The 27,899-nt window shown below is 37.5% G+C and overlaps 1 protein-coding gene and 1 pseudogene across 5 annotated transcripts in view; one reads left to right on the top strand and one right to left on the bottom strand.

Moving 5' to 3' along the window:
* ATP11C (ATPase phospholipid transporting 11C) overlaps positions 1–27,899 on the top strand; it is a 177,923-nt gene that overhangs the window by 70,291 nt on the left and 79,733 nt on the right. For all 5 annotated transcript variants that reach the window (XM_045538911.1, XM_045538912.1, XM_045538915.1 and 2 more), the window contains exons 2-3: positions 17,251–17,370; positions 25,665–25,754. In XM_045538911.1, coding sequence (XP_045394867.1) covers positions 17,251–17,370; positions 25,665–25,754 — 210 coding nt within the window. The remainder of the gene's footprint in view (positions 1–17,250; positions 17,371–25,664; positions 25,755–27,899) is intronic.
* Positions 5,082–5,173, bottom strand: LOC123628963 (annotated as a pseudogene).

Genomic DNA, 27,899 nt, shown 5'->3' with positions numbered 1-27,899 from the left:
GACTCATGCAGACAATTCCAGTCCAAGAGAACAGCATTTGGGAGTAAACTGAGATACTTGCAGAGAAAATGAGGTGGGACACCAACCTAGTGAGAGTAGAGGATTCTGGCTGAGGACTATTAGTGGAAAATGCAGTTAGTATGGCTAGCGAAGGTCAGGTTTGTTAGAGGAGATCTGAAACCAAGCACAGTATATGAGTGAAAATAAAATTCTCTTTCCATTGTATGCAAACTCTGCCTTTGGAGCATGACACATATGACCGATTTTAAAACTAATTTGATTGAATTCTGGATTAGAAGAGGCCAAAATTATCCAAGGCTCAGACATATAAATCTCCTGGAAATTTTAGACTAACTCTACCCAGTCCCAGTCAGCCTCTACATTCCAGCAACCCTTATTTCTTTCTTCCTGTGTGTTTACTTAGCAGTGTGCTGCAAATATATTTATGTACTTCCTTCACTTATGTCCTACTTTCTGTCAACCCCATGAAGTTGTGAACTTGTCCCTTGCAGGATCTGGTATAGCTCTAGATCAGAGGTCACTGAAGAGTGCAGGCAAAAGGAGCAAAATGATTGGGCTTCACAAAACCAGTCTTTTCCTATTTGCTGACTGATGACCTTCCACAACAGCAAAAGGTGAAAGAGTAAAAGAAGAAAGGGAGAGTTGCTGGGTTGCAGGGTGGCAGGGGGAAAATTGGTAGTCTTGGAGGGCATGTAGATGGTATGGAATTTAAAACCTGCTCATGTACTCTAGGCCAGGCAAGGTAAGATAAGCCCTGGAGAGCCATGGACCCATCATCTTTGAGTTATAACCTGATATTGTTCTAGTGGCAGGAACATAGTTAGCTAGGGGAACTAGGAAGAAAGAACAATTTTCCTTAGTGAAATCAAATTGTCACTTTTTAAAAAAAGTCATCTTACTAGGTTCTATTTTTTCTGAGCTCCAGGTAGAGTGTATATGTATATATAATGTTTTAAAAATAACGTATATATAATGTTTTAAAAACTCCGTTGTTTATTGCCTTTTCTACTATCCAGGGTGCCAAAAAATTTGGTAAGTAGAAATTTTTGTGATTGAAATATACCACTTGTGTGTGTGAGTTGTTTTTCTATACAAGATTCACTGTAGCCGGGCACGGTGGCTTACGCCTGTAATCCTAGCACTCTGGGAGGCCGAGGCGGGTGGATCACTCGAGGTCAGGAGTTCGAGACCAGCCTGAGCGAGACCCCGTCTCTACTAAAAATAGAAATAAATTATCTGGACAACTAAAAATATATATAGAAAAAATTAGCCGGGCATGGTGGTGCATGCCTGTAGTCCCAGCTACTCGGGAGGCTGAGCCAGGAGGATCGCTTAAGCCCAGGAGTTTGAGGTTGCTGTGAGCTAGGCTGACGCCACGGCACTCACTCTAGCCAGGGCAACAAAGTGACACTGTCTCAAAAAAAATAAATAAATAAAAAGAAGAAAAGAAAAACCTTATTTTGATTGCATACTATAAGGCTAAAGACAAATAGAATGGTACGCAAATATTGTACTTAGTAAAATTGTTTTTCACATGGGTATGGGTTAGCAATCTGGAAACTCTTTTATTTAGTATTTTATTTTTTTGAAACTATATAGCAGGATTGAGAAAAGTATATATCGTGGATAATCAGAGCCACATTTGACACTGTGAGAAACAAATTACAAATATGGAAAGAGGGAAGACTAGAATGAAACCTGTGTGTTGAAGTCAGAGATGTCAGTATGAACTAATTATATATAGAGAGAGACATAAATGTGTGTATATATGTGTATTCATTTGTATAATTCCTAGCTCTGTCTGCCATGAAAGCCTAGAAACAAAAACATGCACATGTAGTCTCAGCATAGGGACAGCAAAAGCTGAAGGGAGAAAATTCGCTAGCTTGTTTTTTGAATATCAATGAAAGGAGGGCTTTTTATTCTTACAGCTCTGCAGCTCCTGAATGTTGAATTTTAGTATACTCATTTGGAGTTTCATTTGAACAAATACCTTTCTTTTCCAACCCATTGTACCAACACCATTTCAACTTGCAGTCCTCCTTCTCTACCCCACCCCACCCTATAGGAGGGTTTTCCATAGGAGGAGGTATTTGCTGTGACCAAATAGAAACAATTCTTTGATCTTAGTAGGGTTTAGGCACACTTCATGAACTAGCATTTTGTATTTATAAACATTCAGGAGTGCAGATGAAAACTACTAAAAACAAACAAGTTTTGTTTTCCACTTGGAGTAGGGTATCTAGATTTTGGGTTGATAGCCCAATAGTGTTCTGGAAACTGTGATCCAAGAAATAGTGGTGTTGATTACAGGCTACTGTTTATTCATTTATTAGTAAACTCTTTGTGCAAGCTTAGTTACTAATTGTTATGTCAAATATGTGTATAAGTAAATAATATATGTTAATCATTAAGATGTTATTCTTTAAATAATTTTCAGTTTCCAAAAAGCACAGAGATAATGTTGTATAAATGTCTTTTGACAGCTTTGGCAGGATCTTTTTTGTGTGGGACTTTCTATAGTTTAGTGATATTTTTCTCTGCTCTGTTTGCAGAGAAATTAATGCTGTGAAAAATACCCTGCCCCAATTTATGATTATTAAATGAGGTAAACTTGAAAAGAGAACAGCACATGTCTGGCTGATTTGAATTGTGTTTGCCTTGGTCCCAGCCTCTGTTCCATGGTGCATGTTTGTTTCACGTGATGGGCCCTCCTGAGAACCTTTTACAATTTGTCTTTGCATTTTATGGCAGTTTATGTTCATGGAAAGTTTCCTATAGGTCAAATTAATATAAGTCTAACCTTATATTCTTCACAGAAACAATATTATGTTGGAGATTATGTTTCTAGCCTAAAGCCTGACTTTTTTTAAAAAAATAGAAATAACCATTACTTCTGCTTTTAATCAACTGTTTAGTCAGCTGGAAATGATAAATCTGAATACTGTTCAGGATAAAAATTGAAGTAGATATAAATCAATTAACAAGGCATCCCAGTAACCAGTCACATTAAATTATGTTTAATTAACAAAAGTGTCCTAATAGACTATACAGAGTTCTTGTCATCACAATCACTGCCTTGATTTTACTGAAAATGATCAGAAAGTTTTTTTAAAAAAGCACTTTTTGCAAAGTCAAGGAATTCACAAAGGATTTCTTTGGGAAAATATTGATAGGTACGTTTGAGGAGACTTTAGGAGGAGACTTGGAGTTGTGCCTTTTTGAGAAACTGAATTGAGATTTTCTTCATGCTTTGCTCATTCCCTGTAGCAGACAGATTTTGGAGAACATGTTATTGGTTTCCCTTCATTTGAGTTTTCATCAGGGAAGGCTTTGTGAGAAACTGATGGTTGGTGAGATCTGAAGGATGATTGTAAGTAGCTAAAGAGGGAAGAGTATTCTATGCTGAGGGAAGCAGTGGAATACAAAGCCTGGGGACAGGAAGGGGCCTGAGGCTCACCTGGAATGGAAAGAAGACCAATGGGCTATAACAGAGAAAGGGAAGAGGAGAGGCTTGGGGCAAGATGAAGCTGGACAAATAGAAGAAAGAGGCCAGATCACGTATAAGACCTTGCGGGTCAGAGTAAGGATTTTAATCTCCAGTTTTAAGATCAGTGAGAAACCATGAAAGCAGGGGCTGGAGGAACGATACAATCAGGTTTGTGTTCTACATGGTGGTTGTGCTCCTTGCTGGGTTAGCTTTGTGAGTAATATGCAGCCATCTTTCTTGATACTTGGCTGATTTCTGTGAGCATTTGATGATTGCCTGGTATCTCCTGCTACACTCTAAGCTCCTTGAAGGCAGGGACTGTCTGTGGTTTTTTTCTTTTTCTTCCTTTTCGTTTATGACAGAGTCTCTGTTGCCCTGGCTAGAGTGCGGTGGTGTCACCATACCCCACAGCAACCTCAAACTCCTGGGCTCAGGTGATCCTCCTGCCTCAGCCTCCCGAGTACCTGGGACTCTAGGCGTGCGCCACCATGCCCAGCTAATTTTTTCTATTTTCAGTTGCCCAGCTAATTTTTTTTTTCTATTTTTAGTGGAGGTGGGGTCTCATTCTTGCTCAGGCTGGTCTTGAACTCCTCAGCTCAAACAGTCCTCCTGTCTCTGCCTCCCAGAGTGCTAGGATTACAGGCATAAGCCACTGCACCTGGCCACTGTCTGTTTTTTATTCATCACTTTCCTGTGCCTTACACATAGTAGGAGCTCAATAAATAGTGGTTGAATGAATGTATCAACTGTATTAAAAAATTTACCTTGTGATCTGCTATTAGGCAAGGGGGTTAATATTTTTATTGAGGTAAAATTCACACCACATAAAATTAACCATTGTAAAACGAACAATTTATTGATATTTAGTACATATACATTTTATGCAACTACAAACTCTTACCTAGTTCCAGAACATTTTTATCACCATGCATATTAAATAGTTACTACCCATTCTCCCCTTCCCCTACCTCCTGGCAACCACTTATCTGTTTTCTGTTTTTATGGATTTACTTAATCTGCATATTTCATGTAATGGAATTATAGAATATGTGACCTTTTGTATCTAGCTTCTTTGACTTAGCATATGTTTTTGAGGCCCATCCACTTTTTTTTTTTTTTTTTTAAGAGAAAAGGTCTTGCTCTGTCACCCAGGCTGGAATGTAGTGGCATTGAGTATAGTGGCACGATTGTAGCTCACTGCAGCCCCAAACTCCTGGGCTCAAGCAGAGCAATCCTCCTGCCTCAGCCTCTCAAGTACTTAGCACTACAGGCATGTACCACCACACCTGGCTATTTAAAAACATTTTTTTTTTTTTTTTTTTTTTTTAGAAACGGGGTCTTACTATGTTGTCCAAGCTGGTCTTGAACTCCTGGCCTCAAGTGATCCTTCCACCTCAGCCTCCCAAAGTGCTGGGATTACAGGCATGAGCCACCAAGCCTGGTCCACTTCATTCCTTTTTATCCCTGAGTAATATTCCATTGTATGGATGCATCACGTTGTGTTTATTCATTTATCAGCTGATGGACATTTGGGTTGTTTCCACCTTTTGACTATTGTATTGTTTTTCTTTTAAATATGGAACGCTTCGTGAATCATCCTTGTGCGGGGCCTTGCTAATCTCTGTATCGTTCCAATTTTTAGTATATGTGCTGCCGAAGCAAGCAGTGACTATTGTATTATAAATAGTGCTGCTATGAACATTCATGCACAAGTCTTTGAACACCTGTTTTCAGTTGAATACCTGTTTCTTTTGGGTCTCTACTTAGAAGTGAAATTGCTGGGTCATATGGTATTAGTAAGTCTATGTTTAACTGTTTGATGAACCACCAAACTGTTTTCCACAGCAGCTGAAACATTTTACATTCCCTCCAGCAATGTGTGAAGCTTCCAATTTCTCCGCATCCTCACCAACACTTGTTATTTTCCATTTTTTAAATTCTAGTCATCTTAGAAGGTGGTTGGTTACCTTTAAAATGCGTGAATGAACCTCCCCTTATTTGCAGTCAGTATTTCATTTTTTGATATCTCATCACATTGTTACTAAACAGTCTGAAAGTTATAGTGAAGTTCAAAGGCACATTGGACTGAATTGGATTGTAAATTCATAAGATCTGAGTCCAGCAGCATTCTGGTCCATTGCTAAGACAGGCCTGCAACTATTAGAATGCCTCCTTTTCCCCTTATCTACCATTTTTAGGATTGAAGGTGAGGTGTAAAGGACTAATCTCACATCCAAAGAAGTTTCTTCCTTCTGAATGTATGTGTTGGTTAAAGCATTTAAAGACTTCTTCTATTGGAGGTGTCTTTTGAGAGTTGCACTGAGAATGATGAGGAAGCCCCGTGTAGTCTTATAGCAGAATGTTCTCATCACAGGTAATTTTCTTTTGGTTTGACACATTTGTATTTCTATCCTTCTCCTTTCCATATCCCCTTACTCCCCACTTTTTTTTTCTTTTTTTAGTTTAGGTGTCCCCACCACGCAGGGAGGAGTTGTATCTGCTTATAGTAAATAACTGGGAGCCAAGCTGGGACATCAACAGGGCATGTTAGAATATTCAAGAACACTGGCTGTAAGATCTTTTTCAGACTGCCTGCCCATCCAAAGTCTGTCATTCCACCATTAATTGGCTGGTATTAGTAATGCTAAAAAACGCAAATGTACTTTAATTTCCAGCCTTTGAGGTCTGCCTGTATTCCATTGGGTTCTACCATTTTTCTACCCTTAACTAATGTTGTAATTCTTTTCTGTTGTCATCATTTAGAAAGTTTAACATCATATCTGAGTTTACAAAGTAGAATAAGAAAGGACTTAGAAATATATTAACACATTTGTGTACACATATACTTTTTATAATAATGTGAAGTGAAGTGCATTGCAATCAGGAGAATTGAGTCTTTATGAACATTTAATTTTTGAGTACTGGTCATGACTAATATTGCATTCCACTGAGCAATAGTCACTTAATGAAGAGACCCACAACTACTGTGCTGTTTCATGATTTAGCTGAAAGCATTTTTCCTGTTTAAAGTTTGCTGGGTATTTTTAATGTTGACTGTAAATTCTGATAATTGTTCTAGATACTTCCTATGTGTGTTTTAGAAATATCCCATTACTATTTTCAATCATATACTTGAATAGAACCTCAAACTAATGTTTGTCTTGTTTCATTAAAAAAAAATTCATTTGTGGAAAATTGGTTTGGGGGCAGTTTGGTCTTTGGTGTGAGTGGTGATGTTTTTGAGAAGTCATACATTTTGAATGTGTCTACTCTAATAATTCTTTCATGTGGTTTTATTTCTGCATGTGTGTGTTTTCATTTTATAGCAAAATCCCTGTGTACAAGTAAAATTTGTAATTCTAAGTGGTTTGGTATTTTTTAAAATTGCCCTTATGGGCCGGGTGCAGTGGCTCACGCCTGTAATCCTAGCACTCTGGGAGGCCGAGGCGGGTGGATCCTTTGAGCTCAGTGTAAGGTTTTTTGGAGTGGCCAGCGCCATAGGAAGAAAGACGAGCAGAGTTGAAAGGGATAAGTGAAGAGGCTTTATTGGGGTGCTCCTGGGTGAGGGTAGCGGGTCCCATGAGAGGGGGGCCCGGGCAAGATCTCGGGTCCTGGAAGAGAGAGAGAGAGAGAGACCCAAGAAGTCGCACCACCCAGAAGTCTGAGTGGGTTTACGCATGTTTTTAGGGCTGGAGATAGGGGTTTCTTTGGCAGGAAGATTTATGGTGGGGAGAGCAAGGAATTGTCTGCTGCAGTTTTAGGGCGGGTATTGAGAAATAGGAGGGGCCGGTGGTATGTGTGGATTCTAGGAACGGAGACTCTTATCAGGGTAACCATCCAGGTGTGGTCGTCCTTTAACTTAGCTGGGCCTTGCAGGCATTGTCCTTGGCAGGTCTCATGGGCTTTTTCTTTTTCCATTAGGGAGGGGAGGGGTGCCCACCACCAGACTTCCACTCAGCAGTTCTGAAACCAGCCTGAGCAAGAGTGAGACCCCATTTCTACTAAAAAAAAAATAGAAAGAAGTTAGCTGGACAACTAAAAATATATAGAAAAATTTATCTGGGTATGGTGGTGCATGCCTATAGTCCTAGCTACTTACTCAGATGCTGAGACAGAAGGATTGCTTGAGCCCAGGAGTTTGAGGTTGATATGAGCTGGGCTGACGCCAGGGCACTGCAGCCCTGGCAACGAAAACAAACAAAAAAAAATTGCCCTTGGGGCAGGTAATCCTAACCTGTTTTACCTTGCAGTTGTTTGTACCTTTGGTGCAGGGACATGGATTTTATTCTATTTTATCAGAGGACTAAACTGTTTCCCTAGCGTAAGAGGCACATTTGAGAAGGCATTCATTTTTTCACATCTAAAGATTACCATTAAATAAATTGCCACTGTGGTGCTTTAAATGGGCATCTTTGAAGACTGAAAGACCCAATGTACCTTCTTGTGTACCAAAATCAGTACCCCAAAGGAGTTTAATCTAATCAGCTTGTACTTAAATATTAAAAATGGGCATTAGCACATGAGCCTTTCTCTGGTCTTTGTGACTTCGTAATATTTCATTTATTTCTCCTTTTCTGCTTTAAAGCCTACAAATAAATTTCATCCCCAGTACCTTATCTTCTCATGCGTATTTGTTTGTAAACTTTTCCCCACCCTTGACTATTTTTTTTTGTTTGTTTTGTTTTAGTGGACAAGGCAGAAAGAGGTGGCAAATGACACAACATCCAAAGCCACATTTCAAGTTTTATCCGTAGAAGATCTAGCCCCAATTCCCCTGCATCTTCTTAGATCAGATTATTTTGTGAAGCCCTCTCCAAGTTACATAGGAAGAAACCAATGCCAGGACTTCCCTACATACAGACCAATTGATAGTAGAAGGCAGTTAGAACCAAGATCTCCTGGTTTCTTGCCTCTCTTAATTAAGCTTTAGAAACAAAAGCAGCCACCTGGGATCATGGCCAAATACTTAATTTTACTTATCTATTTTTGACATACAGGAATAGAAGTTCTCACAACTATAACGTTTATCTCACCTCATACCCTTGAATGCTTTGTCAATATAAGTGATTGTGAATACCATGTATTTTTTCTACCAGTAGACCCTAGCATAGATGTACTCTGGATGTGCAGACGTGTTTGATGAGGTAAGAAATGTATTAGAGTAGCAATGTCTAAAATGTTTTGCACAGAACATGATGCCAGTGAATTTTCCTTGGCAGAGGGATGGGGAAGGGTTCTATGGTCAAATAATTTTGGGAAATGCTGACTTAAAGAATGTTAAGAAGTTTACTCAAGACTTTTTAGAGCTTTTAGTATCAGTATGCATTGCAAATAGCCAGGAGATGGGTTACTGGAGCAGGCTTCCCCCTTCTCTAAGGAACCTCATTACTAACTTATTTCACGTAAATGCAGTTTGGGAAATGTGGTATTCTGCTATTCTTATCAGTTCTTACTGTGGCATTCCTAGTGGGCAATACTGAAAGGTACATTAAAATTTAACAATCCTGGCCGGGCGCGGTGGCTCACTCCTGTAATCCTAGCTCTGGGAAGCCGAGGCGGGTGGATCGCTCGAGGTCAGGAGTTCGAGACCAGCCTGAGCAAGAGTGAGACCCCGTCTCTACTAAAAATAGAAAGAAATTATCTGGCCAACTAAAAATATATATACAAAAAAATTAGCCGGGCATGGTGGCTCATGCCTGTAGTCCCAGCTACTCGGGAGGCTGAGGCAGTAGGATCGCTTAAGCCCAGGAGTCTGAGGTAGCTGTGAGCTAGGCTGATGCCACGGCACTCACTCTAGCCCGGGCAACAAAGTGAGACTCTGTCTCAAAAAAAAAAAAAAAAAAAAATTTAACAATCCAAACAATTTTTATACACAAGGCATCACTGAATATTTGTTGTGCTCTTCTCTCTATGCTTCAATATACTAAAAGTTATACATTATATTTCAAATGTCTTGCTAATTTCTATAGTCTATTTAACAGACTATATATGTGTTTAAGCATGTTTTAGGAATAATTACAGTCAAATTATCCGTTACATTTATGGCAGACCTAATCTTTGTAGGGCGCAGCAGATTTGAATCCAGATCTTTGGGTGGAGGGAAGGGAGATTTAGATACAAGGTCAATAATTCTGGTAAAGTTCCCAAGTGACCATGTGCACTGCCACAAAAGGAAAAATGAATTCCTAATTTTACTGTGAGGTCAGATCAACAATTCTAAAGGATTAATGGCATATGTTATAGACAACAGCCTCCAGGGATGCCTCAAGTGGCTCTTAATTGCTGTCAAACATGCCAACTCTAGTCCTCTTCATGTGTACTAAAAAATAATGTTTTCAAAACCAAGCACTCTCTGCCAGTGGACCATACTCACCTGCCCTTTTGGACAGAGGTGGCCTCAGAATTGCCTATGCTGCTTCTGTAGAGCCAGAAACTTGCCTGCTTTAAATTAAACAATTACACCCAGATTATGGTGAAGACATTGCCTAGTTCTGTGCTGGTCCAGTTGCTGGAGTTTTAATATTTCCATAGTGAGTGAACATCTATCTGCAAACCTCATCCTTTGTTCATGTGAGGAATTTAGAGTCATTTAAAGTGATCTTTGGGTGTTTTTCTTAATCCTACTGTAAGCAGCCTTTTAGGTTATATGACCTTATTTTAAAGATAAGAAAATTGAGGCTCAACTGAGGCATTTTCCCCTAGGTCTCATGTTGAAGAAAACATAGATGTAAATAATATTTCCCAGGGTCGTATCTTTCTTGCTTTCCTGTCCCCTCCCAACCTTGTCCTGAAAGCCTTCACCTATAGGAAGAATGGTTTTTCAAGAACAGGCTTTTTTTAAAGACATTATAAATTGAGCAGAGAAATTGTCTGTGTTGTCATGATTGAATTAAAGGCTAGAAATGCTTCACTGAAGAAGTGGCTACCTTTTGAGTCAGAACTCACCTCACTGCTTTCGTTGCTTATTCAACTAAGCCATGCTCCACAATGGAAACTTGCTTTTCACTTTCCTGTTTTGTTGAGTATGTTAAAAAAAAAAAAAACCAAACAAACAGATGTACTCTGGATGTGTTATTTAACCTAATTACATTTACAACTTGGGCATTCTTTTTCTAGCCGATTTGCTTTCTGTTTGATATTTAACAATTTACCTGGAAAAATGCATTCATTAGTTTTATGCTCCAGCTTACATTTGAACTGGGAGACCTTTCTAAGAAAGTTATTATCACTTTTATAATAAAGACACTATCACCGAAACAGGAAATAAAATCCTGTTCAAGTCATTGGACACCTCTTTTACAATTTTTCCCCCTAGCCAGAGTTTCTTATCTCTTCTTATCCTGTAATAAAAATTTTTCTCTGGCTATCTGGAAAGTAATTTTTGGATGAGAATTTATCTCTTCTAGGTAATGATATTGGCAAAGGCATTTTCTCCCCTAATACCCCGTAGCTCTTATCCTTTTGACTGTTAGATATTACTATTTACTGCTGAGATAATAACTTTCTTACCCATGAGATCTCTAAATAGTGAGGAAAATATTCCAGCCCTAAGGAACCTTTCCACAGAAACCATCTGCTTAGCCCTTGTATATATTTTTGTACACATTTTTGAAGCTTCAGTGTACAGTATTACAGTCACTCTCTTGGTGTGGGGAAACTCAGTGTATCATAGTAAATACCTAGATTATATCTCTTCCACTTAAGGTATTTACCTGCCTACAACCAAAAGTTCAATTGCTGAAGTTCATTGTTTAGCCCCACTTATCATGGTCCATTTATTGTAGGCAGAAATTACTAATAGAAAAGAACTGCCCAAGATGAGAAAATACTGTGTGGTGTAAGCTACTGATATTTTACAATAATGATACTTTATAAAATACAAAAGTTACAAAGGCAAATCAGGTCTTTGGAGAAGAGTAACAAAAAGATGTGAAATGGTGCAGTAATGGAGGCCAGGCCACCAGAGTGTTGCTTCAAACTCTTAAGGAATAGACCAAGTCTTCTAATGCTTCGTTTGCTAACTCCTGTGGAAGTACATGAGCTAGGCAAGCCACAATTGGCTTTCTTCCCAAATTCTGGGAAACTTTACAAGGATCATGGGGTTGGTACAAGTTGATTGATAATCTGCAGCATTCTCTCTGTGATTTAGCTGCCATTGTGTTAGCAAATTTCTGCACGTCAGTATGCAGATGGGCCCATTTTTCCCTCCAGCCTCTGAGGTTTGTGATCTATATTTTATTCTGTTCTCTTTTCAGCCAGGTTGGGCTTTGAGGACTTGAGGCCTTCTTTATTCTTGCTTTTTATTTGTATGTGTATTTTTATCCATTTGCTTAGGGCAATCATAAATGCTTAGCTGGGTTGTCAGCCTCACTGCTCGTATCTTTAGAAGTACCTCCCTATTTAGAGTTTAAAATTTTGTTAAGTGTTTGGAATGAAAGGTGTGTGTAGATATGTGTAGTGAAAGTGAAAAGTAACTTCTGAAGCCTTGTATACTTGCTAGTTAAATTGTCAGGCTCTGGGTTAGGAAAGATTTTGTTAATGAGGAAAGTTGAGTTGCTGAGCCCCTGTAGGAACTTTGAGAGTCTTGGATTACTTTCTATAAATGGAAGAACCTCCGAATCATTAAAAAAAATTCCTCTTAGAATCTTGAATCACAAATGCTTACAGCATTTTTGATCTATCAACTCTGTTAGCCATCCTGTAAGAAAGACGCATTTCATTTTTTGGAGCTACAGTTTCAATAGCCCTGAGGTCCTTAGGGTGAGGATATAGTGGGGGAGGGGAATCAGATTGGAAACACTTAGAATTGATTGTCCCTGGTGAAATTAAATGGCTCAGTGATTCACACTGAGATAATGAAAGTCCAACTCTGAGCTTCCAAGGAAGGCATTTTCCAAGTCTTCATGATCAATGCTTTTTCTTAAGTATTGTGCTTGCTGATTTAGATGTTTGTTTATGTGAGGCTTAATATCCATTCCTGTAGCAATTTTAATTTAATTTAAGTGCTGCCTTTGGATAATGCCTAATTAGAGACAGTCTTTGTCTCTAGGGATGAATTTTGTATAGTCAGTTGTGTTTTGGTCAGGTATTTGAGAATTTCAGTTAAAAATGACCATAATTAAGCTTTAAAGGCAAAAGGACACAAAGTGTTCTATCTCAGCCTTGCTCCACTTCCTCTGGCAAAAGAGGGAGAGACAACTTAATCATTTAAGTTGCAGTAAAAGCAAAATCTGAAAAGAGCAATTTTTAAGGATCATTTTAGAGTTATGACTAAATTACACAAGATTATTCATCTTGGCTTGTTATAATGGAGTGGACTTGGAAACCTCATGACCACTGAATACATTGTAGCGATTTTAACCAAGAAGCTTAACACACTGGAAATGTTCCCTGGCACTGTAGTGCTCTCCTCCCTGCATACCACCATGCCCCCACCTCCCAGCCCTAGTATGGACATGCTGACTTTGGGGGGGAGCATTTCAATAGACGTCTGAAATTGTGTGACATACTCTTTCAATTTTGAATTCACTTGGCCTTTTAAAGACATTATGCTGTTCAAAAATACTAGTGCTTCAGAGAAGAAAATAGCTTTGGCTTGGGGTGTGGGAAACAGTTTTAAATCATTGCCAAGTCTTCAGATTTTAATGAGGATTTCTTTTGTTCATTTTTGAGTAAATACTTTTATTTGCTATAGGAATTCAAGGAGAGCAGTTGAATGACCAATATAAATAATGCTGTAATTGCCACAGATTACATCAGTTAAGATTATTTGCTGATAACCCAAGTAGCTTTGTATTATATCAGGGCCCGCAATTTTCCTTATCAATGGTCTGACTGATTGATGAGACATTAACTACATGCAAAATGAAATATTGAAAGAGAATCTCATTTTGTGAGTAGCTTAAAATGGTTGGAGGGGACATTATTTGTGGGTTATTTGTATTTTTATTCATTAAAAAGCAAGTTGTTTCAATTATTTTAATTGAAAAGTGCAGAATTTTTTAAATTTAAATTTTAATAGATTTAGGAGGCACAAGTTGAATTTCTTTACATGTATATATTGTATAGTAGTGGAGTGTGGGTTTTTGGTGTACCCATCACCCAGGTAGTGTACATTGTACCCCATAGGTAATTTTTCATCCCTCACCCCTTCCCATTTTCCCCAAAGTGTAGGATTATGACTGGTATACTAAAAACTTGTGGAATGTTAGTTAAGGGCAATCACTGACTGAAAGAGAGAGTCTGGGGAAGTAATTCTCAGCCTTGGTTGCAAATTAGAATTGTCACCTGGGGAACTTCCAAAAAAATTAAATATTAAATGAAAGACTCAGGCATCAGTATTGTATTTAAAGTTGATGTGTGGCCAGGATTAAGAATTACAGGTCTATGGCTAAGTGATAAATTTAAGTCCTCTAACTTGGAAAGCATGGAGAGGTAGGCTTTGTTTCAGATCCTGTGCCAGCTTTTACAGTGACAGTTTTGTATTGAGGTCTCTATTTTTCCTCAGTTCTTATCTAGTCACTGTTCTGGAGGCAATCAAAAAACAAATTATGCTTCCAACAGCTTTTCATTTTTTATTACTAGGGGAGATAGGATTTTAAGACAATACCAGTTGAATAAGAGTACCATTTCACTCTGTTAGATTTTTATTCAGAGGCTGTTTTGGGGTATAAATTACTAGCTTTTTAAAGAACAATATTCAGCTTGTACTGTGAAGGTGTAAATCAGGAGTACAAAGAGTGATTTTTATTTTGGGGAGGAACTTTAAATTGCTTTCTCTATTAACTCTTATATTGTAAATATGCTTTTTAATATTTGCCATACTTTAGATGTAGTATATGATGTGTTATTAAAGTAGAGTCGGTGCCAGCATATTTCAAGTTAAGAAAAATGCTGTTCTTAAGGACATTTGGATGGGAAGCAGTTCGGCACAGAATGGACTCTTAATGAGTTAAAATTCATCACAAGGTAGCAGGAATCCTGCACTCCCACTCTAGACTACATTTTGTGCCATCCAAATGGGAATTTTTTTTTTTTAATGAGAAAGCATAGATAGAGTTTTCTCTGCTTTGGTACAGGCGAGTACATTGTTCAAAATCGCAGGAACTAACACAGTTTTAACACTGTATATTGGCAGCAAGTGGAAAATTACAAAAAAATTACATGTGAGTTCACCATTGCCATTTTTATGTAAACCAAACAGTATTATACAGTTGCAGGAAATTCCACTAGAAATTGCGGGTTCATCAAATTTTAGGGTGAAACAGGCACAGAAAAGTCATCTGCTTCATACCAGCTCACCCCTAGTCCTCAGGCACCTCTAAACCCAAACCTGCCTGGGCCAAGGAGATTTTGCGCTATTTTGAAAAATGTTCAGAAGTGGACATTCTGCAGCTTCTTTCAGGACTCTGTTTTATCATCTAACAACAATCACTGCCATGATCTACACGTGCGCGCGTGCACACACACACACACACACCTGCACAGTAATTTCAATCCATTTTCTCCAATTAAATGGAGATAGAGGTCACTTAGGCCTTATTCAAAAGAGATCAGAGAGATAATATATGGGGAAAGCTCTTAATAAAACTATAAATGCCATTCAAACGTAGGGAATTCATAAAAATATGTGCGTCAAAATTGCATTATGCTTTTTTCTTCCTTTTATTCTCTTGCACAGAAGAATGTGGAAGACAGCTCAGAACTGGAGAAGTACTGGCTCTTTTTTTGTTTTAAGTTAATCAGTAGCCACTGTAATTGAGGGGGAAATTAATCTATATTGGCAGTGTAGGAAACATCCTGCTTCATTGACCCTCTACCTCCTTTGCCTCTCCCCCTTTTCTACTTTGTAGCATGACCTGAGAACTTGCATAAAAGGTAACTCTTCCTTATTTACTCTACAGCAACTTCTTGCTTGTGTGGAAAACTAAACAGCCATATGAATATTAAATTAAAGGTTGCAGATTGCACAGTATACATGGACTTGACATTTTTTGTAATTCAAATTGGTACATTATAAGGGTCAGGTCTGCTATGGAGACTACAGAAAGGTCTTATCCTGCAACAGAAGGTGGGAGTAGCACTGAAACCAAATAAACTATACGTCCGGCAGGTGTGTTCACTTTAAGTTTTGCAAAATGTACATTATGGAAAATTTAGTGCTCTTATCAGTAAGCTGTGTCAGACCCTGTATGTTACAGTTGCAAACAGAGAAGTCAGTCCCTAAATCAAAGCTACCATCTTGTAAAGGTATTGTTTGCTGGTTTCCAGGAACCCTTTGAAAATTTACCTGTGAATCACTTACTCTTAGCCTACAGAGGAACTTGGTCAGGTGTTCTAATGCACTATCTTTGGGAGTCAGGAAAATAGTTAAGCTATCCATAACAGTTACTGACTTTTTCCAGATCTCTAGGGATCCCACAAATTTCCTTAGCCTATGCCAGGGTAGCTTTCCAAATGTTACCCTTTATACACAGCCTGAATCTCTCTCCTACGTCAATTTATCCCAATTACTTTGAGCGATTCCCTAGGAATTTGGAAGGCAACATCCCACTAAATAGGTCACAAGCTTAAATGAAAATGGAAAGGCAAAGAGATTTTATCTGTACTTTGGGGTAATTTTTATTTTTTAAACTAAGAAATAATTTTCTGTATAATATTTGCATAAGGTATACAAATTCCGCCTTGAATACGCCCAAACATAGTAGACATTTGGAAGACTTTGCAAGCTATAAATAGTAAGTAGTCTTGCTAAAAATGATTATTTTGAGGGTGGGGATTTATATCTTTGACCTTTAAGTAGATCATTGAAAGGAGAAAAATCTTTATGGCTACATGTATTAAAACATTTTAGGTTGGAAAATTATCTTTTAAAAATAATGGAAATATATAAATCAATATTGGTTTCTATCATACTTCCTTTGACTTAAATTTTATTTGGTAGTCTCAGACATGGTAATATAGTACCATCAAAGGAGATTATCCCAAATTTATATAAGAAAGTGTATTATCCTGATTTAAGAGAAGAAAACAGAGTGAAGCCTCAGCGAAATTAAAGGGTGACGTGGGACTTTTAGATTCAGCAAATCTACTTTTAAAAACTATATAAAAAGGGCATTAGAAATATATTTGTAAAATGGGAGTATATGACAGTAGGCTCTGAGAGACTGCAAAAGAAATTCTTTTCTGTAAAGCCAAAGAATTACAGTTTCTTTGTAGAAATTATTGATCTTTCCATTAATAGAAACAGCCATTCTATTTATGACCTGTATACTTGTATTTTTTTGTGTGTGTTTAGAAGTAATTTGCATTGTGTTTCTGCTGTCTGGTAAGGTAGTTGACAAGGTTGTACTCAGTAGTTGCATAGTAAATATTCCCAGTCCAACCTTTCCTAAGTTAGTATGTTGCTGTGAAGGTGATGCTCAAGGTTCATTTGGGCTGTGGATGAAAGAAAAATGATTGGCAGTAAAAATATTGTTTCTCTAGGATACTTTCTTTAATCATTTTAGAATTGCACTTTTGGCCTCAGAACAGTTGGTTCAAGCAACACGTTTACTAATCTTTATTAAGTCAGCAAGCAAGAGCTTAGTGGATTTTGAATTTCTTAACAAGGTTTTCTCCTCTCTTACTACTTTCTCCCCAGATTATAGCCAAATATGCTTAGACAAGAATTCTGAGCTTGGTAAAAGCATGGGGAAATGTGATGAAAGACTGACTTTTTTCCTCTTTCTCTTGGTCAGTGTGCTGGAGAAGAGAAACGAGTTGGTACACGTACAGTGTTTGTTGGCAGTCATCCAGTTTTGGAAACAGACGCTTACATTGCACAAAGATTTTGTGATAATAGAATAGTCTCATCTAAGGTAAGTTTAAAAAAAACACTCAATGGATGTTCATATAGTGAGTCAGATAATGTACTTATTTTTATGCTTCTGAGGATGCTAATGCATTTATATATACACATACATGGATGTGCACTTATACAGATGATATACCAACTATGGTAATTATCTCTCTGAAAGGCAGTTTATTAAAAAAAATTCATCACTTTGTCTTGTTAGAGCTGAAAGATATTTACTTGCCTTCCATTATGATTCACAGTGCCTGTTGATCATGCATATTACTATAAGACTTAAAATGTGCTAAAAGTAGGAATTATTTACTTATGCAAAGCTTCTAGAATTACCCTTGAATGGCTGGACTAGGACATAAATGATTTGCATTCTTTTGGAGGATGCTGTTCTGGTATGACTTTATTTGCATCACTTTCTGTTTCCCCTGCCAACCGCCCACCCCCACCCCACTTCTCAAGTACATTTCTGGGTCCTAAAGGGTTCATTCTACTCAGTATACTGTTTGACCTGTGACTTGTTAAGAGTTAAATCACTGCAGCTGTATCACAATTTGACTAATCATCCTCAGCATAGTGTAGCACTAAGCGCAGTGGCCTGGAAGTCTGAACACCTGCATTTATATCCTGGCCCGACCATTTACCAGCTGTGTCACCTTGGCCAAATTAATCACTGAGTCAGAATGTCCTCATTGGTGAAATGGGACTAATACTCCATATGTGAAAAGACTTTTTATAGTTTCTAATACCTAGTAGTCATCATTCTATAAGTATTAATTTACTAATCTTTACCTCTGGTTGACCAGGCTAGGTGCTAGGTGCTAGATGGTTGGCCTACTGCCATATCTTGTAGCATGGAACAGTTCTTGATGATTTTCCTCACTTCCTCATGGAGCCTGGTAAGGCAGAGATAAAATGTTTGATTCACTGCACATTTGCAGTCACTTAAGACCTGAAACACAAAATTATGCCCTTCCTTAAAACATATAACATTTTGGCTTTCAAACATGCATTTAATTTCTTTTTTTGATTAGTGATACAGTAGAGAAACATGTGAAATATGGTAAGGACAAGTGAAAACTTTGTTTCCTAAGAGCAGATCTACAGGCTTGTAGAACATTCTGAGTATATTTGGATAAAATGTCTGTTTCCTGTTAATCTTATACCCTTGTGGCAGAAATTTTATTCTCAGCCTGAGGTTTAATACCTGTGCCCAAAATAGTGAATAGTCTTTTTACTGGAAATTTTTACTCACCTTGTGGTATCCAATTAAACAATCAGTGCTAGTCCTTTGACTCGGAATTGTGGACTTGTAGACCTGAAAAGTCCTAAGAGGTTATTTTGTTCAACTCACTGACTTTACAGATGGAGAAACCAAACCCAGAGAAATTAAGTTAGTGACATGGTCACCAAGCAGAGTTAGTGATAAAGGTGGGAGCAGAACAAATTTATAAGGTCTAATGTCACTGAATAAAAGAGCTCTTTTCACATCATTGTGCTATTTGGGCTCCTTCCTCACTTTTTTCTCTCCTTTTGCATCAAAGTGAAATGTAAAATATTTTCTAGGGAATTGTTGTTTTCCATAGTATTTTATGTGGAAGAAGGTAAAGTGACTTTCATTGAACTAGTGGTAATCATTATGTTTTCACTTTTTTTTTTTTTTTTAAACAGTGTTCCACTTTGTTGCCTTAGGCTGGAAGGCAGTAGCATGATCATAGCTCACTGTAGCCTGGAATTCTTTGGCTCAAGCCATCCTGCTGCCTCAGCCTCCCCAGTAGCTGGAACTACAGGCATGTGCCACTGTGCCCAGCTAATTTTTTTTTCATTTTCTGTAGAGACAGGGTCTCGTTATGTTGCCCAGGCTGGTACTCCTGGCCTTAACTGATCCTCCTACCTTGGCCTCCCAAACTGCTGTGAGCTACTGCGTCTGGCCAGTTTTCACATTTTGAAAGAATATATGACTCAGTTTAATTCTCACTATGTTTTTAATGGAATATTTTTCCATATTTTATCTAGCTTCAGTTTTGCCAGTAGGTAAAACAATACAGTACAATATTGTTAAAAAATAGGAGGCCGTGTGCAAGTAAAATTCTGTTTCTAAACAGATTTTCATATATATATGAAACTAGGGTAAAGAAGTGAGCATTTCTACATTGGTAGACTAGGATCTCTTTTTTCTCTGTGAATATTGTATTTATAGTTTTTCTAATTAACTATTGATCAATTTATCTACTTTTTCATAAACACTGTAGAGCAAAAAAAGAATTGGCAGTATAGTAACTTCTGAAAAAAGAATGAAATCTTACTATAATCTTAATATAATAAATAATTATGAAGATAGTATACAATGTAGTACCGAAGAGCTTCATCCCTGGAGACTGAAGACCTGGGTTTGAAGTTAAAATGAGTCTTTTAATCTCCCTGCATCTCAATTTTCTTTTCTGTAAAATAGAGATATTAATAGTATCTACCTCATGGGATTGTGGTAAAGATGAAATAAAATAATCCACATAAAGCATTTAGCGCTGTGCTTTGCATGCAGTAACAACTCAGTAAATGGTAGCTCCTATTGTTATTTGTGTGTCTGTGATTACTATTATAGTACTGAACAGCACTATTAATATTAATTTCCTCAGGCTTATATGTTTTGAATGTCTGGGATGCTCTCTCTTAAAAGGAGACCTTCGGGTCTACTCTGGAGAGACCAATAATTTCACAATTTGACTTTTTCTTCCTCACATTGTCTTTTGGCTGTTTGTACGAGAATCTTTTAATTGAAGAAGTATACAATTTATAGAATATGTCAGCTGCTTTCCAACTTCATAGCAAGTGTTGATTTCCTTTCTCTACCCTTCAGTGTTAAAAATAACTATCTTAATTGGGTGCCTTTTTTGTTTATAAGTATCATCAGTAATGTCAATGTAACACTGGGAATAAATGTTGTTAATGCAGAGAATACTGAAGATAAACACTTTAACTTACTTTTAATTCTATTTAATTATAAAATTAGTGTTCTTTTATTTTCTCCTGGAAATACAAATATTTTCGTTAGAAAAACTTGTCCTCTACAGCCTTACTACTTTAATACACTCTGTAGGGACTTGGTGAATCACCAGAATTTTGTAACTGGTACAAAACTTAGGAATTCCCTTCTTTAGCAAAAGGAACATTGATTAAACTATGTTAGGATCTTTGGTTTCCATCTTGATTATTGGTTCTGTAGTGTTTTCTTTAAAAATCATGAGCCTCATCTTGAAGGCCCTTCGAAGGAATAAGAGTCAGTGAGCACTACCTCTTTTTGAAAGTATACTCAGGGTTAAGCTTAGTACTCCTATGTGCAAGAATGTCCTGGATTAAAGTTTGAAGCCTAAAATTACAATAGCATGTTTCCTTATTTTAGAAATCAGAATCATCAGTAGAATTTATTAGACTTCTCTTTATCTCAGTCTTACCTAACTCTCTGAAGGTGCCTTTTTAAAGTGACTAAATTCTGATCTAGTTATGTCCTGGTAACTTTTTTTGCTGTTGAATTTATAGTGGAAATTTGAATTTATAGTGGAATTTATAGTGGAAAGGGCAATGCATTAAAAAAGGGAAAGTTCTGTGTGATAATGGTAATGAAAATGAAAATAGACTGCTGTGATGCTCAAAATTGGATTTAATGCCTACATCAACAAGAGTTGATAATAGAATGAATACAGTAATTTAGCAAACTCAAAGTAATATATTTTGTTCCATTGTTTCCAAATCCTTCTGATAGTTAGAAGTTAGTGTTCATTCTAGTAGTTCATTCACAATTGGCTGTTAACTTTATTAGTTACTTTATATAGCTACTACATTGTTTAAATTTTTTTAAATTTCAGCATATTATGGGGGTACAAAAGTTTATGTTACGTATATTGCCCTTGCTCCCCGCCCCCCCCCCCCCCCCCCCGAGTCAGAGCTTCAAGCATGTCCATCCCCTAGACGGTGCGCATCACACTCATTATGTATGTATACACCCATCCCCTTCGCTCCCTACATCTGCCTGACACCCGATTAATGTTATTCCTGAATGTGCTCTTAGGTGATGATCAGTGAAACCAATTTGATGCTGAGTACATGTGGTGCTTGGTTTTCCATTCTTTGGATACTTCACTTAATAGAATGGGTTCCAGCTCTATCCAGGAAAATACAAGAGGTGCTGTATCCGCATTGTTTCTTATAGCTGAGTAGTACTCCATGGTATACATATACCACATTTTATTAATCCACTCATGGATTGATGGGCACTTGGGTTGTTTCCACATCTTTGCAATTGTGAATTGTGCTATTGTAAACATTCTAGTACAGATGTCTTTGTTATAGAATGTCTTTTGTTCTTTTGGGTAGATGCCCAATAATGGGATTGCTGGATCAAATGGTAGGTCTACTTGTATCTGTTTAAGGTATCTCCACATTGCTTTCCACAGAGGTTGCACTAGTTTGCAGTCCCGTCAGCAGTGTATGAGTGTTCTTGTCTACTACTTCATTTTTTTAACTACTTCCCTTTCCTTTGTGCCACACAGACATATTTCTCCATCATCATTTTTAATGCTAAATTAGAAATTTTGGATAAAACAAAACAAGTAAAATTCTAAAGCCTCTTTTTGCTTAAATGAAGTAACAGACTCTCAAAGCTGAGATTCACTTCAACTTCCCTCCTTTGAATTAGGAAATTTTGTTTAGTAAATTTGTAAGATTTTTGGTTCAAATTAAATTAGATGGTAGATGTTAAGGCAGGGACCCACAACTTTGTCACATAATTGCATGTTTAGAGGCCACACTTGTGTATCAATTATTTAATTGACTACAAAGCAGATGGAAATTGCATTGTATATACTTGGAAAGCTGGCATTTTTTCTGAAGAAACAGTTTTAAGCATGTTCTAAATGTCAGGGTTCTTTTTTGGTTTATAGTTGCATGTTAAGATAGTATAAAAGATCTATTTACTGACTTCTGAGCAAGAACTTACTTATGACCACCCCCACCAAAAAAAAAAAAACCCCTCAATTCTCACCATTGTGTCTAAAACAACTGCTGTACACATTTTCTCCCTGTGATTAGCATTGCTTTGGGTTTGTAGCAACTGACCAAGCCTGAGAGTCCACTTTTTAGATAAATAAGTCAATTTGAATAACTTGGTATATATGTCTCTAGCACAATTTCACTTTTAATTAGAAAACTCTGCAAAAAGTAGGCTTGTCTTGGTCTGCATTAAAATGTTACCTTTCTATTATAATGAGAAGATGTTATAGCGACTTAATTTGCCTTTTAGCTAAATCAATGGAGTAAATGGCCAAAGCAAGTTTTTTAATTGAGATTTCTTGTATTTTTTGTTTGTTTGTTTTTGGTGAAGACAGGGGTCTCATCATCATAGCTCACTGCAACTTCAAACTCATGGGCTCAGGTGATCTTCCTGTCCCAACCTCCTGAGTAGCTGGGACTAAAGGTGTGTACTACCACACCTGGCTAATTTTTCTGTTATTTGCTGAGACAAGGTCTCGCTCTTATGCAGGTTGGTCTCAAACTCCTGGCCTCAGGTGATCCTCCCACCCTGGCCTCCCAAAGTGCTAGGATTACAGGCGTGAGCTAAATTTTGTGCTAGGCACCTGTGGTAAGGGGGCTTATGACATGCTCCCTGACCTCTTAATAGCTTATGACCTTTTGAAGGAGAGAAGAGGGCAATAGTTTCCTATGAAGGGAATAACCAGAATTCCTCAAGGAAGCAGTTCATTTAATAAGTTAAAACAGTGGTAAACTAAGAGTTGGTGCTTAGAAACAACAATAATGAAAGTGTTCCCTTTTGATGTGTTTGCATCACCTTCCACAGAGGACTGTAACTGTCCTTAATGAACAAATTAAAAACCCTTTAGTTTGGGAACACAAGGTCAACACACCAGAAGTTCAGCTATTACCCTGTTGGAGTTTAGCTTATTGTTTTAGAAAGTTGATATTAAATAATTGGGACAGTTACATGCTACTCTGGAGTGTATCAGCTTCAAAGTGACTGGATCAGTGATTTGGAGTGGCTTTTATGTTTGGTTACAAGCTGCCTTGGAATCTCATGAAAAGTATAGACTTTCTTCTCCCAAATAAGGCACATCCACACACAATTCTTGCATTTATTTTTGAATGATTCTCCCTAAGGCACTTTCTTGGACCCAGGGAAAGAACCTTTTTAGTTGGCTGTTGGTTGCAATGTAGCTGCTCCACTTAATGTATTTTTTTCTTTTTATTCTCTCCAGATTCCCTGAATTTTGAGCCCATAAGCCTCTTTTTATTTTTTTTATTTTTTATTTTTTTTGAGACAGAGTCTCGCTTTGTTACCCGGACTAGAGTGAGTGCTGTGGCGTCAGCCTAGCTCACAGCAACCTCAAACTCCTGGGCTTAAGTGATCCTACTGCCTCAGCCTCCCAAGTAGCTGGGACTACAGGCATGCGCCACCATGCCCGGCTAATTTTTTTCTACATATATTTTTAGTTGTCCAGATCATTTCTTTCTATTTTTAGTAGAGACGGGGTCTTGCTCTTGCTCAGGCTGGCCTCGAACTCCTGACCTCGAGCAATCCACCCGCCTTGGCCTCCCAGAGTGCTAGGATTACAGGCGTGAGCCACCGTGCCAGGCCAAGCCTCTTTAAAATGTAAATTCTCATGTACTACATCCTTTGCTGCCACTTTGGCTTTTCAGTCACCTTATTAATGGCTATGTTCTCAGATATTATGCAGATAATTGGGATGGAGATGGTTCAAGTTAAAATTTATCTTTCTGGGTTAAAAAATTTCTTCCTGGTCTTATTGATTAAGACAGCTAGAAAACCCAACTTCTTCTGGTAACTTTTAAATGAACCAATCCTTGAGCTTGAGGTATCAATAAGAAAGTACATGTGGTTTGATAGTTGGCCCGAGAGTGCTCTCCTTCTGCCCATGTGTAATTTAGCATTGAAACCTTTACCTATTACCAGTTACCAAAGCCCGGGGTGGTATGTTGTTGATTAACAAGTGAAAGCCCTCTAAGACCCAGAGTTGTGTGTATACCTTCTCAGCTGTCATGGAGATGGGAGGTACTGATAGGAACAGAATTTTATCTTTTGGTGAAGATAATCAAGACTCCATAGGTTAGCTGAAGCAGGGGAATTAATTTGTTCATTCACCCAAGTAATTTATTGTCGACTTCGTACCAGGCACTGTGCTAGGTTTGGGGAAAATGTAGTAACCAAGACTGATGAACAACCTCCCCCCATAGAGCTCATTGCCTATTGAGGGAGAAACTTTAATAAAAAAGGTACACATATATATTAATAATTCACTATAATGAGTATTATCAAAGAAGTAAAAATAGGATGATGTGAGAGCACATAGCAAGGAACCTAATTTAGATTGAATCAGAGAAAGCAAAGATACGGGACTAGATGGCCATTGTAATGCTTAGAGTGAAAACTTCATTTCTGAAAAATGTTTTTATATACTATACCTCTAAATATATGTTTATGCATATATGTGAGGTTTGGGTTTCTAAGTGTTGGACATATTAAATATCACTATTTGATAATCTAGATCTATATTAGTCATTTCTATTAAGATTTTTCAAGTTTTCTTTTTTTTTAATTTCAAAATATTAGAGGGTACAAATGTTTTAGGTTACATGGATCACTTTTGTAATGCTTGAGTTCCAGCTATAGGTGTGCCCATCACCCAGATAGTGTTCATTGTATCATTGTACCCATTAAAGTAGGTTTTTGTCCCTCACTTCCTCCCCCACCCCCCAATTGATTTCCTCTGTGTTTTACTTTCCTCTGTGCACATGTGTGCTCATCAGTTGGTTCCAATTTAATAGTTAATACATGTGGTATTTGTTTTTCCATTCTTGAGTTACTTCACTTAGGAGAATGGTCTAGTACAACCCTTATGGAAAACAGTATGGAGATTCCTCAAAGAACTAAAGTAGACATACCATTCAATCCAACAATCCCACTATTGGGTATCTACCCAAAGGTAAAGAAGACTTTTCATCAAAAACACACATGCACTTGAATGTTTGTTGCAGCACAATTTACAATTGCAAAGGTGTGGAATCAGCCCAAGTGCTCATCAATTCATGAGCGGATTAATAAAATGTGGTGTGTGTGTGTGTGTGTGTGTGTGTGTGTGTGTGTGTGTATATATATATTTATATATATATACACACACACATACACCTTATAGTACTACTCAGCCATAAAAAAGGTGAATTAATACCCTTTTCAAGTTTTCTTTCTAATAATATTTTTTTATTCTTTCCCCCTTACAGTATACACTTTGGAATTTCCTCCCAAAGAATCTATTTGAACAGTTTAGAAGAATTGCAAATTTTTATTTTCTCATCATTTTCCTTGTACAGGTAAGAACTTCATAAACAGCAGTGCAACTTTTAGATACTTGATTGTGTCAAACAAATTTTCAATCCATTTCTAACCTTAAAATGCCCTGTAATTATAAAAAAGACATTCCAGGGATTATTATAATATGAATTTTTAAAGTAGAAATATAACATTTTAAGATTTATATGATTTCATAGATTTTTAAAGTGTGGCATGTTTTTAGAAAAGTTGAGCTTTTATTTCATTGTTACTTTCTTTAACACTTTCATGAATTTACATTTTTGCTCATCCTAGAAGGATGTGTATTGTGTACTATTAATTGAGATGGTATATATCAAAATTGAAAATAGTTCAAACTAATAGTTTCATATACTTTGTTAAACACCAGTTTCAGCCTGATTGAAAACTTCTCTTATTTTCATGATCACCATTTTTGCTCTGCCTCATTCACCTACCTTAAAGGTGAAAGCCTAGTAGATTGATCTATTTCTCTGTGTTCCTTCTACTCTTCTGTGTTTCAAATTTTAGACATTTTAAATTGCATCTTCCATCTTTAGGTCTATAAGCTATTGAAATCATTCCCTTGCCATAATTACTCCCTGAAAAGTTTACTACATTAAAGGTACTTTTTCTCTTATTTCATTTTTTAAACGAAGCAGAAAAAATTCCAATGAAATCACTCAAATGCCTTGGTGATGTTAAGTGCTTCTGTTTATCTACTTTGAGGCTTTGAGTAAATGGTACTATAATTGAAGTTAACCTTGGTATGTAAAACCAATCTGGGATGCAAAATGGGAAAGAGCCAGTTTTAATACTGAACGATGGAGCATTTGAAAAGGTGGCCCTCTAATTCCACGGTCAGATGTCTTACAGACATAGAATAAATAAACTACGTAGAAGATTCTGCTTGCAAGAATCATTCTACTTGGTGGGTAGTGCATTTCAGTTCAATTCGGCAAACCTGTAACAAGCACTTAGTGTGTGCTGTGCAGTAGTACAGGTAACAAAGATGGTAGCAGGTACAATGAATATCAAGATATGTCTTTTCTACCCTTAAGGAATTTATGTTATAGCTGAGAAGACAGTCATGTAACAGTCATGTATTCATGTGATTTAGTGTAATAGAATCATTCAAGTAACATGAGCAAAATGCTATAGGTATACAGTAGAAGTTATGATTTTTTTGTACCTAAGAGGAATTTGAGAATGCTTCAAAGAGTAGATCGTATCTGAACTGAGTCTTGAGGAATTAGAGGGGGTTTACCTGGTAAAGAATGCCAGACCAGTATCTCAGGGGTAGGGAAAAGATTGCCTAAAAGCACAGAGCCATGTAGAAGCCTTGTGTGTACATGGAAGTATGCACTGTATTTGCAACACGGGGAGTATGGCGGGGGCAGGTCTGGCTTGGGGATTGGAGATGAGAATCAGTGAGTTTTGAGGATGGATCTCTCAAATATATTAATAGTTTTCTTTCAGCATTTCTTAATTTCAGTGAATGATGACAACATCCATTTAGGCATGTTAACAAGGCACTTGGAAGACATCGTTAATTGACACTTGGCAGTATTGCCATTTTTGCCTCCTAAATATCTCTAGAACTTCTTCCCATGTCTGCTGCTACTACCCTAGTCTAAACATTCTTTCACCTAGATTATAGCAATATATTGCCTTCTAAATGGACTCCCTGCCTCCGCTCTTACTCCCTTCTAATCTGCCTTCCACAAAGCAGAGAGAATGGTCTATTCAAAATGCAGTTCTATTCATATGATCTCTCCCTGCCTAAAACCTTCAAGGATTTCCTGCTATTTGTGGGATAAAGAATGAACAGCTTTCTCTGGCCTAGAGAGCCCTGCACCAGTCTGGACCCTGCCTCCCTCTCCAGTTCCATCTAACACCACACTTCCTCTTGCCACTGGCTTCCTTTATTTCCTAATGTGTGCCATAATACTCCCTTCTACCGTAGAGGCTTTGCATATACTGTTCACTCTGACTAGAAAGCCTCCTTTTGTCTACTTAACTCCTGTTTACCCATCAGATCTCAGCATCTGTACACTTGTTTTGATGACTAGTTTTCCCTATAAGCCGCCAGCTACATGAAGGCAGGGACTTGTCTCCATCTTGTTTAAAGCAATATCTCTAGAGACTGGCTGAAAATAGCACAGGGG

The sequence above is a fragment of the Lemur catta genome, chromosome X (genome assembly GCF_020740605.2).
Source record: "Lemur catta isolate mLemCat1 chromosome X, mLemCat1.pri, whole genome shotgun sequence".
Taxonomy (NCBI): Eukaryota; Metazoa; Chordata; class Mammalia; order Primates; family Lemuridae; genus Lemur; species Lemur catta.
This window is presented reverse-complemented; position numbering and strand designations above follow the sequence as displayed.